At 36.8% G+C, this 16558-nt stretch overlaps 1 protein-coding gene across 3 annotated transcripts in view; it reads right to left on the bottom strand.

Annotated features, from left to right (window-relative positions):
• SINHCAF (SIN3-HDAC complex associated factor) overlaps positions 1-16558 on the bottom strand; it is a 38098-nt gene that overhangs the window by 7361 nt on the left and 14179 nt on the right. For all 3 annotated transcript variants that reach the window (XM_039333201.1, XM_039333210.1, XM_039333220.1), the window contains exons 2-4: positions 8772-8950; positions 7463-7562; positions 2744-2870 (exon numbers count right to left, since the gene is read on the bottom strand). In XM_039333201.1, coding sequence (XP_039189135.1) covers positions 2744-2870; positions 7463-7562; positions 8772-8899 — 355 coding nt within the window. In that variant the 5' untranslated portion in view covers positions 8900-8950. The remainder of the gene's footprint in view (positions 1-2743; positions 2871-7462; positions 7563-8771; positions 8951-16558) is intronic.

Below are 16558 nucleotides of genomic sequence, written 5' to 3'. Positions count from 1 at the left end.
TAAGATTCTCATTTTAAAGGCAATTTGTTCATTTTGAAAATTTGAAAAATAAACCGGTGCTGACATCTAGTGGTGGATGAAGACTATGACAGCTATGGCTTTCATACGGGACTTGGCAAAATCTGGAAAAAACTAATTTCTACTTGTGACCTTTAAAGCTCTAACAACAGAGAACAGCTGTGACAAAAAAGAAAGCAATCTGGGCTGCAGACAAAGAGAGACTTATAAACTTTAGGGAACTTTCTGGATTACAAGTATCTACTTAACTCTGACCCCAAAGCTATTTGCAGAGAAAAGAAAACTTGGATTCTTGGTCATCATGGAAAATCAGAGACTTATAGAAAGAATTTATCAAGAAAAAATAAATACTTTTCAAGAGGAGACATATGATATGCTGCAACTAATTCAAATAACAATGATTTCAAACCACAAAGAAATCCAAAATAACTTTGAAAATATAAACCAATTCATCTCCAATTTAACTTTACAACAACAAAAAATTCCAGAAAACAACAATAGAGAAGGAACAGATAAAACAGATAACTAAATATAAATTTGAAGATAGAGACTTAATGATGGAACCTAACAAAACAAAGAAGTATGATTTAACCTAAGTGGGAAAAAATTTACAAGAAACACTGGATTTGGAAAAGACAACTTATACTTTAACACCACAAAACAAATTTGAGAATAAGAAAAAAGATTGGACAAAATGCAGAGACTCAGGAAAAGCACTAGAACTGAAGAGACAAAGCAGAGAGAAAAAGCAGAGAGAAAAAGAAAAAGATTTTCAACAAACATGAATGGGCAAATACCTTTTACAAAGATATTGTACTTGACTTACCTTTTATATCTACAGTAACACTTACAAGCATATGGAAAGATTCTTTGATTCAGCAGAACATATTAAGAAAGATACTGGGCAAAAGAAAAAGGCTAAAGTGAAAATTAAGAAAATAGACAATGGGACCTATCAGAGAGAATATTTAAAAAACAAACACCTGTTTGAATATGGTTAAAGAAATAGAAAGATTTTGGATATAAATTTTATTTTAAGAGGGAAGAGTCCCTCAAGTAACACAGTACTTTCTTTTTCCTCTTTCTTCTTATTTTATTTCTTGATATGAGTAATATAAAAGAGTTGGAATTGCTTATATAAAATGTTTTAGATATTTAAAGGTGATTGACTTTAAGAAAATTACAATGGATTAAAAATGTTTTGAATAAGAGTTAAAAGACTAGAGGACTAGATTTATTAAATGGAATATTTAAAGATTAAATATATTTTTAATTATGGTAAAAAAGAACAGAAAAATCTTGGAGATAAATATGTATTAGCTTATAGGAAACAGGGATTTTAAGAAGCATACTATCCCCTTTTATTTTTTTTATTCTTATTCTTCTTTTTTTAGTCTTATTTATTCCTTAAGAAAGGTGAAAGTATTGGGGTGGCTTACATGAAAAAAAATAGACTTAAATATTTAAATGTAATTAACATTGTGGGAAAAACAAATGTAAACAAGAACTATAAACAGGATCTCTGATGAGGCAACCAGAATGACTAGATAGAAAAGAAATATTATATTGATGTGATTGTTACCTGTAGAAATATTAGGAATTTTTTAATACTCAAATCGTTATTTACCAAAACAACAAGAATTGTATTAACTTAAGGTTGGTAGAAGAGAACATTATGGGAAAAAGAGGAAATCAAGTAAAGTTATTATGTGGATTATAGATTATAGAAACCAACTGTTAGTGAATGTTTTTTAAATGTAAACCTAGACAACACACTGTTTACCAAATATTAAGGTGACTATGTTTAAAAATCAATAAAACATATTTAAAAAGAAGTTTTCATTTCTTACGGCAATCACAAAGGCTATTTTCTTCCTGATTTTTCTTCAAACTATTAATATTTAATCCAAACCTTACAATTTGTGAAAGACAAAACAGTTGAAAGTAAACATAAGATTGTTACTTCAAACATACCGACATTCCTTTTCTCAGATTTATTTTGGGTAGCATAAATATGGCATAGTGAATAATTACTGTTAGCCTGTTTATATCATAAATTATATATAATGGTTTGGAATAAACAGGTATTACCTTTTCTCAGGACATAAAATCAGCCAGATTGTGTTTGCTCAGAGAAATTTTCAATATGAGGCTACTCATGAGAATCACCTATATTCAAATATCCTCCAGAAATTGTCTTTCACTTGGGTACAAAAATAAACTGACAGAATAAATAAAATTCACACATCATATGACTGTGAACCTACTTTCAAAGACAAGATGTAAAAGCTGAGACTGACTATTAAGTATCAAGAGTCAGTAAACTGAAAGTCTTCCTTGGCAACTGAAAATACAGTTAGGCTATTACATCAGATAAAGAATCCATGCAGATTTTACTCCAATAGTTGTTGGTAATTATAAGGGGTGGTGCTCATCTCCATTTCAAGGCCACTGAGTCAGCACTTTCTGCAGTCATGTGGCAAGCAACATGGAGGGCTGTTACTTTCCCACCAAAGTGATATCTATTTATCTACTCACATTTGCATGCTTTCAAACTGCTAGGTTTGCAGGAGCTGGGAGCAAGTAACGGAAGCTCACTCTTTCACATGGTGCTTAAGTCTCAAACCTCGGCTGCCAGCTTTCAAGCTGACAAGCCCAATGTCTTAACCACTGAGCCACCGCACCTCCCACATCACATAAAAAAATCCATATTAACAGCACATACTGTGTCGCTTTAACTCTTTCTGAAGTTTGCTTATTTGATTGCTCTTCATCCTGTTACTAGGTAGAGGTTTCATCTTCTTTGGCTTCAGTGTTGTTTTAAGACTTGGTCCAGCCCTTGCATCCACCACCTGCAAGAAGGCAACAGGCCATCTTAGTGCCATCAGGAACAATAAGGTCTACACAGATAATTTTTTTAAAATAGGAAAATATGCTGATTTGAACTTAAAAAACTGGATTTCCAAAGCTAAAAAAAGAAAAAGAAAAAAGAGGAAAACTGAATTTCTTTATCAAGCCTATCTAACCCAATAAAAATTTGTGATTGGTACTTACCAAAGAAATTAAACAGTTGGAAAATGTGATATTTTATTCAGAATTTGTTCTGCCATTGGATTATGCCAGTGCATATTGGTTTAACAGACAACGCGAGCTTACCTACTTGGACTTATTTTATTCAGCCATTCCCCTTTCTCTTCCGAGATACTAAAAGACTCAATGGAAAAGGGGACCAATACTACTTAAAGAAAAATGGATTCATTTTCACAAAATAGTGAATGAAGTGCTAACATATAAACTGGAGCTCACATGTTTGAATTTTCTTCTATAGCAGAAAACAATTGTTGATTTTGTAGTTCCCGAACTAATATGCTAACCAAACCACAGTTATTATAGTTTCCAAATGTTGTAAAGCAGTTACAGGATCAGCTATCCAGTAGAAATAGATATGTATGTATGTCTCTGGGGGAAGAGACGGTAGGTATACACGAGGAAAATATTCATAAAATGTATAGTTAATGAAAATAGCGTCCAACGCATTATCAGAGAAAAAACTGTTTGCAAAAATATTTCCAAGTTTTATTAGGAAAGAGATGTTTAAAAATATGTACCAAGTTTCATACAAGTTGTAAGAAAATTAGAATGATATAGAAACTGGACAAAAATTTAATTAAGCTAAAATTGTGAAACTGAGAAAAACTGTAGTTTGACAGATTAAAGACTACTTATTAAGTAGTCATTATTTAATGAGGGTAATTAGGATGGGCATTTCAGTCACTAAGAAATGTAATAAAGTGCAACATTGTGTGTGACCACATTGCTTAGTGACTGTAGTTCCTGCTAAGTAAATCATCACAAGTCATTAAGCAAAGATCTCACATGACTGCAACTTCATGCCAAATTCCTAATTAACTGTGCAAATCGCAATCATATACATGACTGTGGGATGCTACAACACTGCAATACTTGGAAGTTCGGGTCAATTACCAAATCACCAGATCACATGACTGCAGGGAGGCTACAATGGCCAGAACTCCAAGCACTGGTTGTAAGGATCCTTTGTTCAGGACTATTGTTAAATTTGAAGTTGCTAAACAAGTGGTCCTTAATCGAGGACCATCTTAATCATTCTCGCTATACCTGTTCACCCTAATATAGAAAGACATTTACTACAAGCAGCATTCCAGCTACTGCCTATAATCAGGAGTGTTATGGTCTACCTACAGGTAGCTTCATCTGTGAGAACTAGACTGTCAATTAGGAATGTTCAAGTCAGACTTGTTGTGGCTTATATAACACATGATCTCTCTGTCACCACCTTCCTCATGTTTATTTAACTTATTGGACTTCTATGAGTCATAGCAACAAAAAAGGCAGGTAAAGACAAAGCCAGAATGGCAGCAGCTCTAGGCATGTTGAGTACTCAGTAAAAGAGAAAAATATTGGATCACCAATCTTGGCTTACACTATAAGGCACAGATCTACCTATTTTACTTGGAAAGTCTGAGGTGGCCAGTTAGTAAGTATTTCAATTATTCCCCTCAGAGCTGCTACTTTAAGAAGCTTATAGCTTACAGTTCAATGATCACAAAAAGAAAGATCAGCGAAGATATGAGAAATCTCGCCAAAGTTAATCAGGTCTTGGATCACGCAAGCACCTAGGCAGACAACCCGGAATCCCATATACGTCACTTGGAATTGCATGAAGCAAGTTAAGAGGGCCAATCAATAGCCCCCTTTAAACATGCAAATGTAAATGCACCCAGCAGGACAGTTTGCTGTTTAGTTTCTCTTTCCAAGCATTACTGTACCCTAAGGAATGAAGTAGGACAGTAGCTCCATATTCTTACCATCACCTAGGCTTTATACTAGAAATGGGATTACTATCTAAATTGCTAAAAATGGGATTTACTTGGGGTTACCTTTGAAGACCACTCAGAAACTTCAGCATGTTCAAAATATGACTGCTTGTTTACTGATCGGCCAGTCTTGGTTCAGCAGAATTCTGCCCACCTCACAGAAGCTGCACTGGGTCTCAGTAGGCATCCAAGTACAATCAGTGGTCTGGTAGTTACTGATAACTGCTACCAAGACAATGGTCAGATAAATAGGACGTGAGTCGAGCCCAAGAAAATAATTTATGAAAATGTTTCAGACAAGCCTCTGCCTCCTTCACACAAAGAGAAAGGAGGGAGGGAAGCACATTCAGACTTGCAAGATTCTGTTATTGTAGCTGTAACAATAAAAGTGATCCTGATCCTGATCCTTCCTTCCTTCCTTCTAAAATGTATTGGCTGCCCATCTTATCACAAGGTAACTCTGGGCAGCGTCAATTACACATGGGGTGAAATGGGGGTAGGTGGGATCTGTTGTTATTTGATCAACTACCTCCACTGTGCTCTTCCCTCATTGGGGCCCCAGTCAACTAGCAGAGCCAGGTCTTTAGGCTCTTATGAAAGAATAGGAAGGTTGGAGCAAATCTCACATCGGGGGTCAAGATGTTCCAAAGGGCAGGTGCAACAGCAGAAAAGGCCCTTCTCCTGTACTCTGCTAGCCAGAATAATTGGGCTGATGGGACCTGCAGCATTCCTCTTCTACTGGCACGAGTGCATTGGCATTGGTTTTTTAGTTAAGCCTTCCTTGTAGAGCTGACAAAAGCTCAATATGAGTTAATTCTTCAGTTATTATGAGATTGTCCTTCCTGAAGGAGAATTTACTGTTCAGCGGTGGTGGCGCAGTGGTTAGAATGCAGTACTGCAGGCTAACTCACTGCTCACTCCAGGAATTCGATTCTGACCAAAGGTTGACTCAGCCTTCTATTCTTCCGAGGTCGGTAAAATGAGGACCCAGATTACTAGGGGCAATATGCTGACTCTGTAAACCTCTTAGAGAGGGCTGTAAAGCACTATGAAGGGGTATATAAGTCTATTGCTATTATTATTACTGTGCAGGGAGTGATCTATTGGTGATCCAGAAGATGTCAATAGAAACAAAATTCTCATATGGAATCTTCTGCCTCCTGAACTGAGAGGTTCTCTTTTTAATGGCAGTCTGGAAACAAGTAAAGAACATCTTTCTGCCCAGTTTTTAGAGGACTGCTTGAAGAAAAGTTGGCTGCCGTTGCCGCTGAGGGTTATAATTTTATGGTTGTAGCTACCAGGTGAAGTGTAACCACAGGGGAAATTGTGGCCCTATAATTTCATGCAAGTTAGGTTATTTGGAGATGTTATTGATGTGTTGTTATTGTGAACTGCCCAGAATTTGATGGAGAAGGTAGCATATAAATGATGTTAAAGAAGAGTGAAAAATAAGTAGCAGTTTCATACCTGAGACACAGGCATGTTCCAAGTAGGAAGACAGGATATGAATCTGCTCATAACTGAGGAGTTTTACAGTTCAAAATAAAAGCAAAACAGATGTTCAAAATATTGAAAGGGGCTTTGCGATGAAAATTGTAGGTTGTGTAAATCACAACTTTCTATTGCTGATAGTGGCAGGAAAGCTTCCTGTTTGTCCTCCTCAACTAAAGATCCACCTGTGTGGTCCCCAAGCAGCCTTTTTCCAACCCTATGTCCTCCACGGCTGTTTGACTCCAAACTCTCAATTCTCAGCATTGCTTTATCATGTCGGAGAAGAGCTGGAGGGTGGAATTAGCTTAGAGTTGTTACACTGCCACAAGCAGTCCAAGTCCAGCCCCCCCCCCTTAATTCTAGTGATCCTTATCTAGTACCAATTTAATGCTGACCATTACTTGACTAGATTCTTGTTTATAAGCAGCCTTGACAATAAATCTACTGCAGCTGCAGTCATTAAGCAAGTCTGACTGCAGTCCTGATGTGGTTGGATAATGCCAGGATAGGAAAAACTGCCCTAAAATATACCCTTATTTGGCAACTTGAATGTAGCCCTCTCTTATTAGCACGGAGGCTTCATTCAAATAACAGACTTCACTTGGCTAAATTGGGATTCACTAGTTATGTTGTATGAACCCAGACACTATGCACACACATGTGCTTATTTGCCACACATACATTGGATACAAAGCTACCAGCCACCTTTCTTTCTTTCTTTCTTTCTTTCTTTCTTTCTTTCTTTCTTTCTTTCTCTTTCTTTCTTTCTTTCTTTCTTTCTTTTTCTTTCTTTCTTTCTTTCTTTCTTTCTTTCTTTCTTTTGAATTCTGGGAGTTAAAGTCCATCCATCTTAAAATGGCCAAGGTTGAGAAACACTGATCTATTGCATCCACATTAAATAACTGATTATGTTCTGACTACATTGCCTCTTCTGTTTAAAGTTGTAAATTTTCCTTGGCTTTAACTGTTAATTATTTCATGTAATGCATAACCATATGTATTAGAAGGGTGAGATATACCTGAATGTGAGCAGTGCATCAATATCTATGAATAAAAATAACATAAATCACTTCATAATTTGCAATTCAGGAACTCACATGATTCCAATTCTTTTTTGATCCTGCTGGCAGCTTTTTCCACCTCTTCACCAGAAGCACACAAGCATTGCAAATATCTCCTGAGCGAGCTTCATGCAGACTGTAAAGAGAAGACTATAAGTCAATTACTGCAAAAAAAGCAGCAAGGGAAAACAGCTACATGTGCACACATATACACACACTGATGCTTGACTTTCTACAAGAGGCAACATTCCAAACTCAAATCATTATCTTGGGGTTAGCTTGCTATGATGAGATCACTTGCAAAAAACATACTTTAAGATATGAAACTGAATTACATTAAATTAAGCAAAGGTGGGAGATAACTTTGGAGTAGATAGCCATTATATTTTAACAATGTATTAAAGAAAGGCCTTCTCCTTTTCCTCTTATTCTCTGAGATCTTCACATGGGGTAGAAAATCAGGAAAAATCATGTCAAAAAGGTCCTGTTTCAAAAGGCAGCTGAACTTTGTTTGTTTTTTTAAGACGTTTCACTTCCCATCCAAAAAGCTTCTTCAGTTCTTTAGCTTTTTCAGTCAGAACTGAAGGGGCTTCTTGGAAGGGAAGCGAAACACCTTTAAGAAAGAAAGAAAAAAGAAAGTCCAGTTGCCTTTTGAAAAAGCACCTTTGGGTCAACCATGGATGACTGAAAATCTCCATAGACATTCAGAAAAAATTTTTTTAGCAGATCAAAGCACTAGGCTCTACTCTCTTATTTGCTTGCAGGATTGCCTCTGGATCCTAAAAATGCCTCACTGGGATGAAACAGGAAGTTCTGGAGATTATTTTGCCCTCTGGAAAAGGAGTGGTTCTGTGACTCACCATTAGCACCACAGCAATCATTTTGTGGAGTCCAAATGAGTGCCTGGCCCACCAAGAGTCTTATACAGGGTCACTGAACCCCCTTGACATCCCCCTTCCAATCTTCAAACTCAGAAAACAAGGATAAGATATTCCAATTTTCAGCCAGCTGGGAATTACTGCTTTGTCCTTCAGGCAGGTTACCTTGCCCTTCTTCCCACACAGACAACTCTTATCTGCCAAATATTTGTAAATGCATGCAAGGGGGCTGCATCTATCCTCCAGACCTCCATGCTAAAATTAGCTGGAAGCAAACCTCCCTAAGTTCAGCAACAGACAAAGTTCTCTCTGAGATCTTTGCCAAACGCAAAACATGTGGCATTTTTCATGTTGGGGATCAGCTCTGGTGGTAGGAACCCCATGCACTGCATTCAACATTTCTCCCCTGCATAGCCACAGAAAACGTTAGGCAAAGCTACTGCAACTGGAACTGCAGCATCTCTTACCCAAAACAATTCTGGAAGTCCTTTTCGTATCGCTTGCTGTCCGTGAAACGGGAGCTTGAAGACTTGGCCCGGCAAATACAGCAACCTTCCAAACTGCGATACATCTTCGGTTTGTGAAAGCCAAACATTGTTCCGTCCTTCCTTTAGTCAGCAGGGATAACGGGGAGGGGAAGGATGAGCTAAAATCAAAAAAGGAGGGGGAAAAAAACCAAGGAAGACACTGTGAAAAGATGAAAAAGAAACCTCCTCCAGTTATGGTTCTTCCAACTGACACTCTGCATTGCAATCAAAAAGGCTCCGCAAGTGCTCTAAATTAAGCATTACCACCACCGCCCTAAATAAAGGCAGAAGTCTCAAATCCATCTTCATCGCTAAGGATCACTGGCAGCTTTTTCCGCCCTTCCTCTCAAGGCAAAGGACGTTACAGGAAATGCAATGAGACATGTAACAAGGTGACCTAAGACACAAGATCTAATTGCCAAAAGCAAAATGAAAAACAACACCTGCCTTGTGGAAGGGACAGATCTGCCAGGCTTAAAACAAGCAGTGAGAGGGATGGTGGGAAAGGGGGTTACAATCCTATCTATTCTGGAGGGGAGTGGGGATGAGGAGGTTTTCTCTGCCATGGACACTCACATCCAACAAGGAAAGTGCTGTCAGCACTAGGTGGCCTACTCTGTATGGGTGATGTGATAATCTGAAACTCTCACCATTCCATCATATTCACCTCTGGGTGAATATTTGCCCACATCCTTTCTACTTGCATGGAACAAAATAAAAATATAGCCGAAGAGGAAGAGTTTAAGAAATTATCAGCCTTACCAGGTAGGCCAGAAAGGAGACACAAAACCACACAAGCTAATTCTATTTTATTGTAAAGCTACCTTAACAGAATCTTACAAGTTTGAAAGCACAATTCTTTTGTCATCTCCTTTACAGCTCGAGAAACTAGGACAGTGATGGCGAACCTTTTAGAGACTGAGTGCCCCAAAACTTCCCCGCCCCCACCCTGCCCCCCGCCCTCAGGGCCACCCACCACCTCCACAGCCCAACACAGATAGCCCAGGTGGCCCAGTAGCACTATGGCAGCCATGCCCTCTGCCCACGCCCCGCAGAATCAACTGCGCACGATAGGGCACGAGGGCAGATTCTTGTCCGGTTGCCATGTCCTTGGCTGCACTGCTCCACATGGGCCGCACTCAGGGGCAGCTCTCCTCCGGGGGGGGGGGGCTGCTGGTGAGGAGGGGGCCGTGGGAGGAGGCGAGGCTGGGATGACGGTGCGCGTGCCCAGAGAAGGCTCTGAGTGCCGCCTCTGACACGCGTGTCATAGGTTCACCACCACTGAACTAGGAAGTCTCTTCTGCTATCCACTACATAGCTGTGAACTATGTTTTTTCCTTATTTGATGGTTCCCTAAGCACCATCTCTTTTGCCCTGCCTCTTAATAAGGTCTTTCCCAAATACCATTACAGTAATCATACTTGCAATAATAGTAACTAGGTTTTAGTTTAACAGCTGGTACTTTATTTTAGATTGTTATTCCTGCCAGGGCAACATGAGTTGGCTAAGGCATCAGGCTAGAAAGCAAGAGATGGTGAGTTCAAGTCCCACTTTAGCCATAAAAGCCAACTGAGTGATTTTGGGCCACTCATTCTCTCAGGCCAACTTACCTCACAGGGTTGTAATTGTGGGGAAAATGGGAGGAGGAAGGTGTGTTGGATATGTTTGCTGTCTTGAGTTATTTGTGAAAATAATAAAGAAGGGATATAAATAAATAAAGCCAAGAAGTTAAAATAATAAATCAAAATAATAAACAATACATCCAGCAATATTGAAAGAACAGTACTTTGGATAAGGTTAAATTAGACATATCTTCCACCTACAAGCTTTTTCCAGATTTTGGATTGTTCCATGACACAAGGGTTTACATCCATCGGAGGTGGCTGCTATTGTTAAAAAGCATCTACAGCTTTCTAAATGCTGAGTGGGTATTAAGAGTTAAGCTGGTCCCCACCCACTAAATTGCAATCAGGAAGAGATGATGATACAATACAGGGAGGAAAGATCCATTGGAGCATTTTCATTCCCTATCTTAGTTTCCACAAGTGGAGATCTTTTTCATGGCTCTTTCTGGAGGCCAGATTCATAGAGGAGGATGGCTAAATTCACCAGATCCGATTCATTAATCTACAACTGCACATTGTAATGGAATGTGTGGATGACCTTGGGGAATGGGGCGGGGATGTTGCCTAGGAAACAATCAGACAAGAGAGGCAGCAGCCTCCAGAAACTTAGAAATGACCTGCCATAATGAATCAGTTAAAAATGGTGCAGGAAGTTTGTTCTTTCAGATTTGCAAGATTCTGTTAATGTCGCCTTGCAGTAAAGTAGAATTAGTTCATTTGGTCATGTTTCCCCATCTGGTTTACCTGGGAGGGCTGGTACATACCATATTAAATTAACTATGGGTTATAAACTACTATGACTTAAGTTTGCACAAAGCAAAAACCAAACTAACCACACTATGGTTTAGTCCAGTATGTAAACCTAGTATCACATAGTATCACTCAAAAATTAGGTATTGGTAGTCCTTGACTTACGACCATAATTGAGCCCAAAATTTCCGTTGCTAAACAAGATAGTTGTTAAGTAAGCTTTGTCCCATTTTACAACCTTTCTTGCAATAGTTGTTAAGTTAGTAACATGGTTGTTAAGTGAATCAGGCTTCCCCATTGACTTTGCTTGTCAGAAGATTATAAAAGGAGGGAGGCGATTTATTTATTTTTTTTTATTGAAAATTTTTTAAAAGTTTTACAAATAAACAACAACCCTCACCCAATCCCTCCCAAACCCACCCCTCCCTCCCCCCTCCCCGAACTTCCCAGAACTGAATATAGGCTTATTTAAAAAAATTTTTTTAAAAAAAACTTAAACAACATTTACAACTTATAAAATAATTAATAATAATATATATATTATTATTAAGAAAAAAAAAGAAAAAATACTTTAAAAAGAGAGAAAAAAGAAAAAGAAAAGAGAGAGAGAAAAAGAAGGAAGAAAGAAAAAAATAAATAAAAGTTCATAAGACGGAAACAAAAGAAAAAGAGAAAAAAAAGCGATCAATACAAATTATGAAAAAGCTAAATAATATTTTTCCATATTCAAATTGTGTTGAATAAAATTTATCCATTTTTCCCATACAACAAAAAATTTCTCTTGAGATTGCTCCTTTAAAAAAGCCGTAATCTTTGCCATTTCTGCCAAATACGAAACTTTATAAAACCACTCTTGTAAAGTAGGCAAAGAATCCTTCTTCCAATATTGTCCAACTAACAGCCTAGCGGCTGTGATCAAATTTAGCATCAGTATAACTTCCTTAGCATCACAGTCAGTAATAATACCTAATAAAAATAATTGCGGGGTAAATTTTACCCTCCTTCTAAAAATTCTTTGAATATTCCACCATATCTTAATCCAAAAGGCTTTTATACTTTTACACGACCACCAAATATGAAAATAAGTAGCACAAACAACCACATCTCCAACATTTAGGCTGTAGATCAGGGTACATAATGGACATTTTCTTTGGATCAAGGTGCCATCTATAAAACATTTTATAAAAATTCTCTCTTAAGTTCTGTGCTTGTGTGAATTTAACATTCCTCACCCATATAAGTTCCCAAGTATCCAGTGGGATTGGTTCACCAATATTTTGTGCCCATTTAATCATACAATCTTTAATTAATTCAGATTCTGAATCCATTTCCACTAAAACCCCATAAACCCTCTTGATATGGGTTGGTCTTTGATCCCTTACTTGTTTGATGAGATTTTCATCTTCTCTAAGCCATCCCATATTACAATCCGTCTTCCATCTATCCACTATTTGTCTATATTGAAACCATGAATAAGTAAAATTTTCATGTGTTAAATCTTCCAAAGATTTTAACTGCCAATTTTGACTATCCCATCTAAGTAATTGTATATAAGAAACCGTATCCATCTTGACTCCTTTCTTTATTCCCTCTATCGCATGCCAAGGTATGGACCATAATGGTATTTTAAAATCACTTCTATAATATTTCCTCCATACCCTAAGCAAAGAAATTCTTATAATATGAGATTTAAAAACCCGGTCCATTTTTTATTAAAAATTAAATAGGCATGCCATCCAAAAAGTAAATCCCAGCCTTCCAAATGGAGTATTTCTACATTTGTTAAATTCACCCAATCACTAATCAATATTAGTACCACCGCATCATAATACAATTTCAAATTTGGTACCTTGAGTCCACCTCTCTCACGGAAATCTTGCATAATTTTAAGTTTGACCCTTGGTTTTTTCCCTGCCCAAATAAATTTGTTAATACCTTTCTGCCATTCATTTAGGTTAAGTTCATTCTTTAAAATAGGTAACATTTGAAACAAAAAAAGAAACTTTGGCAGAACATTAATTTTAATAACTGCAATTCTACCCATAAGAGATAACTGTAAATTATTCCAATTCATTAAATCCTTCTGTACCCCAATCCAAAACTTTTCATAATTATTTTTATACAGTTTTGCATTAGAAGCAGATAGTGTAACCCCCAAATATTTTACCTTATCAACAATTTCAAAATCTGTTAAATTGACCAAAGTCTGTTTATCACAATTAGTCATATTTTTTGGTAATATTTTGGTCTTATTATTGTTAATTTTAAAACCCGAGACACACCCATATTGCTGAATCAGTTGTAATAATTTAACTACCGAATAAGTAGGTTGATACAAAGTAACAACCAAGTCATCTGCAAAAGCTCTTAACTTATATTCTTTTTTATTAATTTCTATTCCTTGAGACTCCCGAATTTTAATCAACAAAATTTCCAATGTTAAGACAAACAATAACGGAGATAATGGACATCCCTGTCTTGTACCTTTTTCTATTGTAAAAACCTCTGTTAAACCCCCATTTACGATAAGTTGAGCAGTCTGTTTTTGATATATATTAGATAAAACTTGTAATATATTTTGTCCAAAATTCATCTCCTTAATTAAACATAACATAAACTGCCAATTCAACTGGTCAAAGGCTTTTTCAGCATCCAAAAATATCAGCCCTGCAGGGACTTGGTTGTTTTTATCTAGATATTCTAATAAATTAATAATTTGTCTAACATTATTTTTCATATACCTTCCAGTTATAAAACCCGATTGGTCCTTATGTATAAGCTGCTGCCAAACCCCCATGAACCTATTGGCTATAATTTTTGCAAAAATTTTATAATCCACATTTAAAAGAGATATAGGCCTATAATTCTTAGGCAAGGTGAGATCTTGGTCCTCTTTTGGAATCAAAGATATAAAAGCATTACACCATGACGGAGGGATCTCTAAGCCCTGTAATATATTATTAAAAAGCTCACATAACGGTTGGGTCATCTCTTCTACTAAAGTTTTGTAATAAATAGACATCAAACCATCCGTACCCGGCGCCTTGCCTAATTTCAATTGCTTAATAGCTGTCACAACTTCCTCATTGGTAATTAAACCATTAATCTCTTTTTTCTGATCGTCTGTTAATTTAGGAAAATTAGCTTTACTTAAGTAATTATTTATATCTGTAGTTTGTACATTAGTACTCTTATATAATTTTTGATAATAATCTAAGAAAGATTTCTTTATCAATTCTTTCTGATAAACCAATTTGCCATTATAATTTATTTTGTCTATAATTCTCTGTCTCTGTTTCTTTCTTAACTGATAAGCCAACCATCTCCCTGGTTTGTTAGCATTACAAAATGTATTTTGTTTCATGAACAATAAATTGGTTGCAGCTTGATCAGCCATCAACATATTAAATTGTGTTTTTAACAATTCTATAGCTCCTTTCACCTTTTCATCTGAAGGATTTGAAATTAAAAGCTTCTCTTTTAATTTAATCTCATCTTCTAATTCTTTACGTTTCTGAGTCTGCTTCTGTCTATGAAAATTGTTCATTTTTATCAAAATCCCACGCATAAAGGCTTTACTTGCATCCCATACCATTGACACTGATGTTCCCTTATTCATATTTAAAGCAAAATATTCCTTTAAACATTCCTTTAGTTTTTGAACATTTTTCTTTTGTTTAAATAAATTCTCATTCAACCTCCAGGATCTCCTCTCTTCTTTCTCAGCGACCAATTCCATCCAGACTGGACTATGATCTGTCAATGTCCTAGGAAAGATTTTAATATTCTTCACCCTGTTATATAAATCTGTTGTAATCAAAAAAAAGTCAATCCTTGAAAAGGATTTGTGTCTGTCTGAAAAAAAGGTGAAGTCTCTTTCCTCTTGATTACGTTCGCGCCAATAGTCTCTCAGTTCCCAATCTTCTTTCAATTCAAAAAAGGCTTTAGGTAGTTTAGCCTGTTTGAAAAAAATAGAAGAAACTTTTTTGTCCTTTTGTGTATCTAAAACACCATTCCAGTCTCCCATTAATATCACGGACCTATAGTCCAACAGAGTTATTTTCTGATGTAACAACTTATAAAATTTTTCCTGTTGCTGGTTTGGTGCATACAGTCCCACAGTAAGTATTTTCTTACCATATAAACCAAGTTCAACCATAACATATCTTCCTTGGGGATCTGATTCTACCAAACAAGCTGGTAAATTTTGCTTAACATAAATTACCACACCCCCTTTTTTCCCAGGGGCAGGAGATATAAAATGAGATCCCAAGCGAAGGTTAGCTAAGTATTTTTGATCTTTAAGTAAAATATGAGTTTCCTGCAAACAAATAATGTCATTATTGTGTTTCTTTAGATAATGAAAGATTTTCTTCCTCTTCTGAGGGATGTTTAAACCGTTAACATTCCAGGTCAGGAACTTTGCCATCTCCCTCAACCAGGAGCCTGGAGAAGATTCCCTCAAGATCTGCTACTGAAGAATGTGTTGCAGAACTTTTGGGTCTTGCTCCTCCCACCGGCATTGAAACAATCTGATGAGCAGATTCTTTAGCTTCTTTCTTCTGTTGCTCCTTTTCCTTACGTTTATATGCTGCACGGGTCATTCTCTGTTCTTTAACCTCTACTTGACGCATCCATTCCGCCTGCCCAGCAGCCATCAAGCCTGATCCCTCAGACTGCTGTCCCACCTCTTTATCACTCAAGGCTCTCTGAGTAGATGAGGATGAGCCTGCACCCAGGACCGTATTATAAAATTCTTTAGCTTTAGCAACTGTGTTAAGTCTATAACGTGTCCCCGCATGGCTCAAAACAATACCCATCGGAATCTCCCATCTAAATGAAATCAGTCTTGCTTTGAGTTCATTTGCTAAAAAAGCAAAATCTTTTCTGCTTTTTAAGATTTTGGATGGGATTTCCTTTAAAATAATAATATCTTGAGCAGCAATCTGGAATCTTTTGTTATAAAAAGCTTGTAAAATCTGATTACGCAGAGACTTCTTAGCAAAGTAGATCACCACATCTCTAGGCAAATTCTTCTGTTTCGCAATCCAAGAATTAGCTCTGTAGATTTTTTCCACTTCTCCACGTAATTCATCTTTATCTATATTCAGAACAACAGCCAAATCATTGATCACCATTTCCATCAGATCTTGATTCTTATCTTCTTTAAGGCCTCTGATTCTCAAGGCATGTTCCATCTGTCTGTACTGAAACATAAGAATATCATCTTGTGAGGTTTCCACTTTTTTTTCCATATCTTGAAATTTATAATCCAAAAATTCTACTTTTTCTTCAACTTCTTCCACTCTGGAGTCCAGCTTCACAACCACAGAAGCCAATCCAGATAAAGCT

The sequence above is a fragment of the Crotalus tigris genome, unplaced genomic scaffold (assembly GCF_016545835.1).
Source record: "Crotalus tigris isolate CLP2741 ecotype Arizona unplaced genomic scaffold, ASM1654583v1 scf7180000017625.6296891, whole genome shotgun sequence".
Taxonomy (NCBI): Eukaryota; Metazoa; Chordata; class Lepidosauria; order Squamata; family Viperidae; genus Crotalus; species Crotalus tigris.
This window is presented reverse-complemented; position numbering and strand designations above follow the sequence as displayed.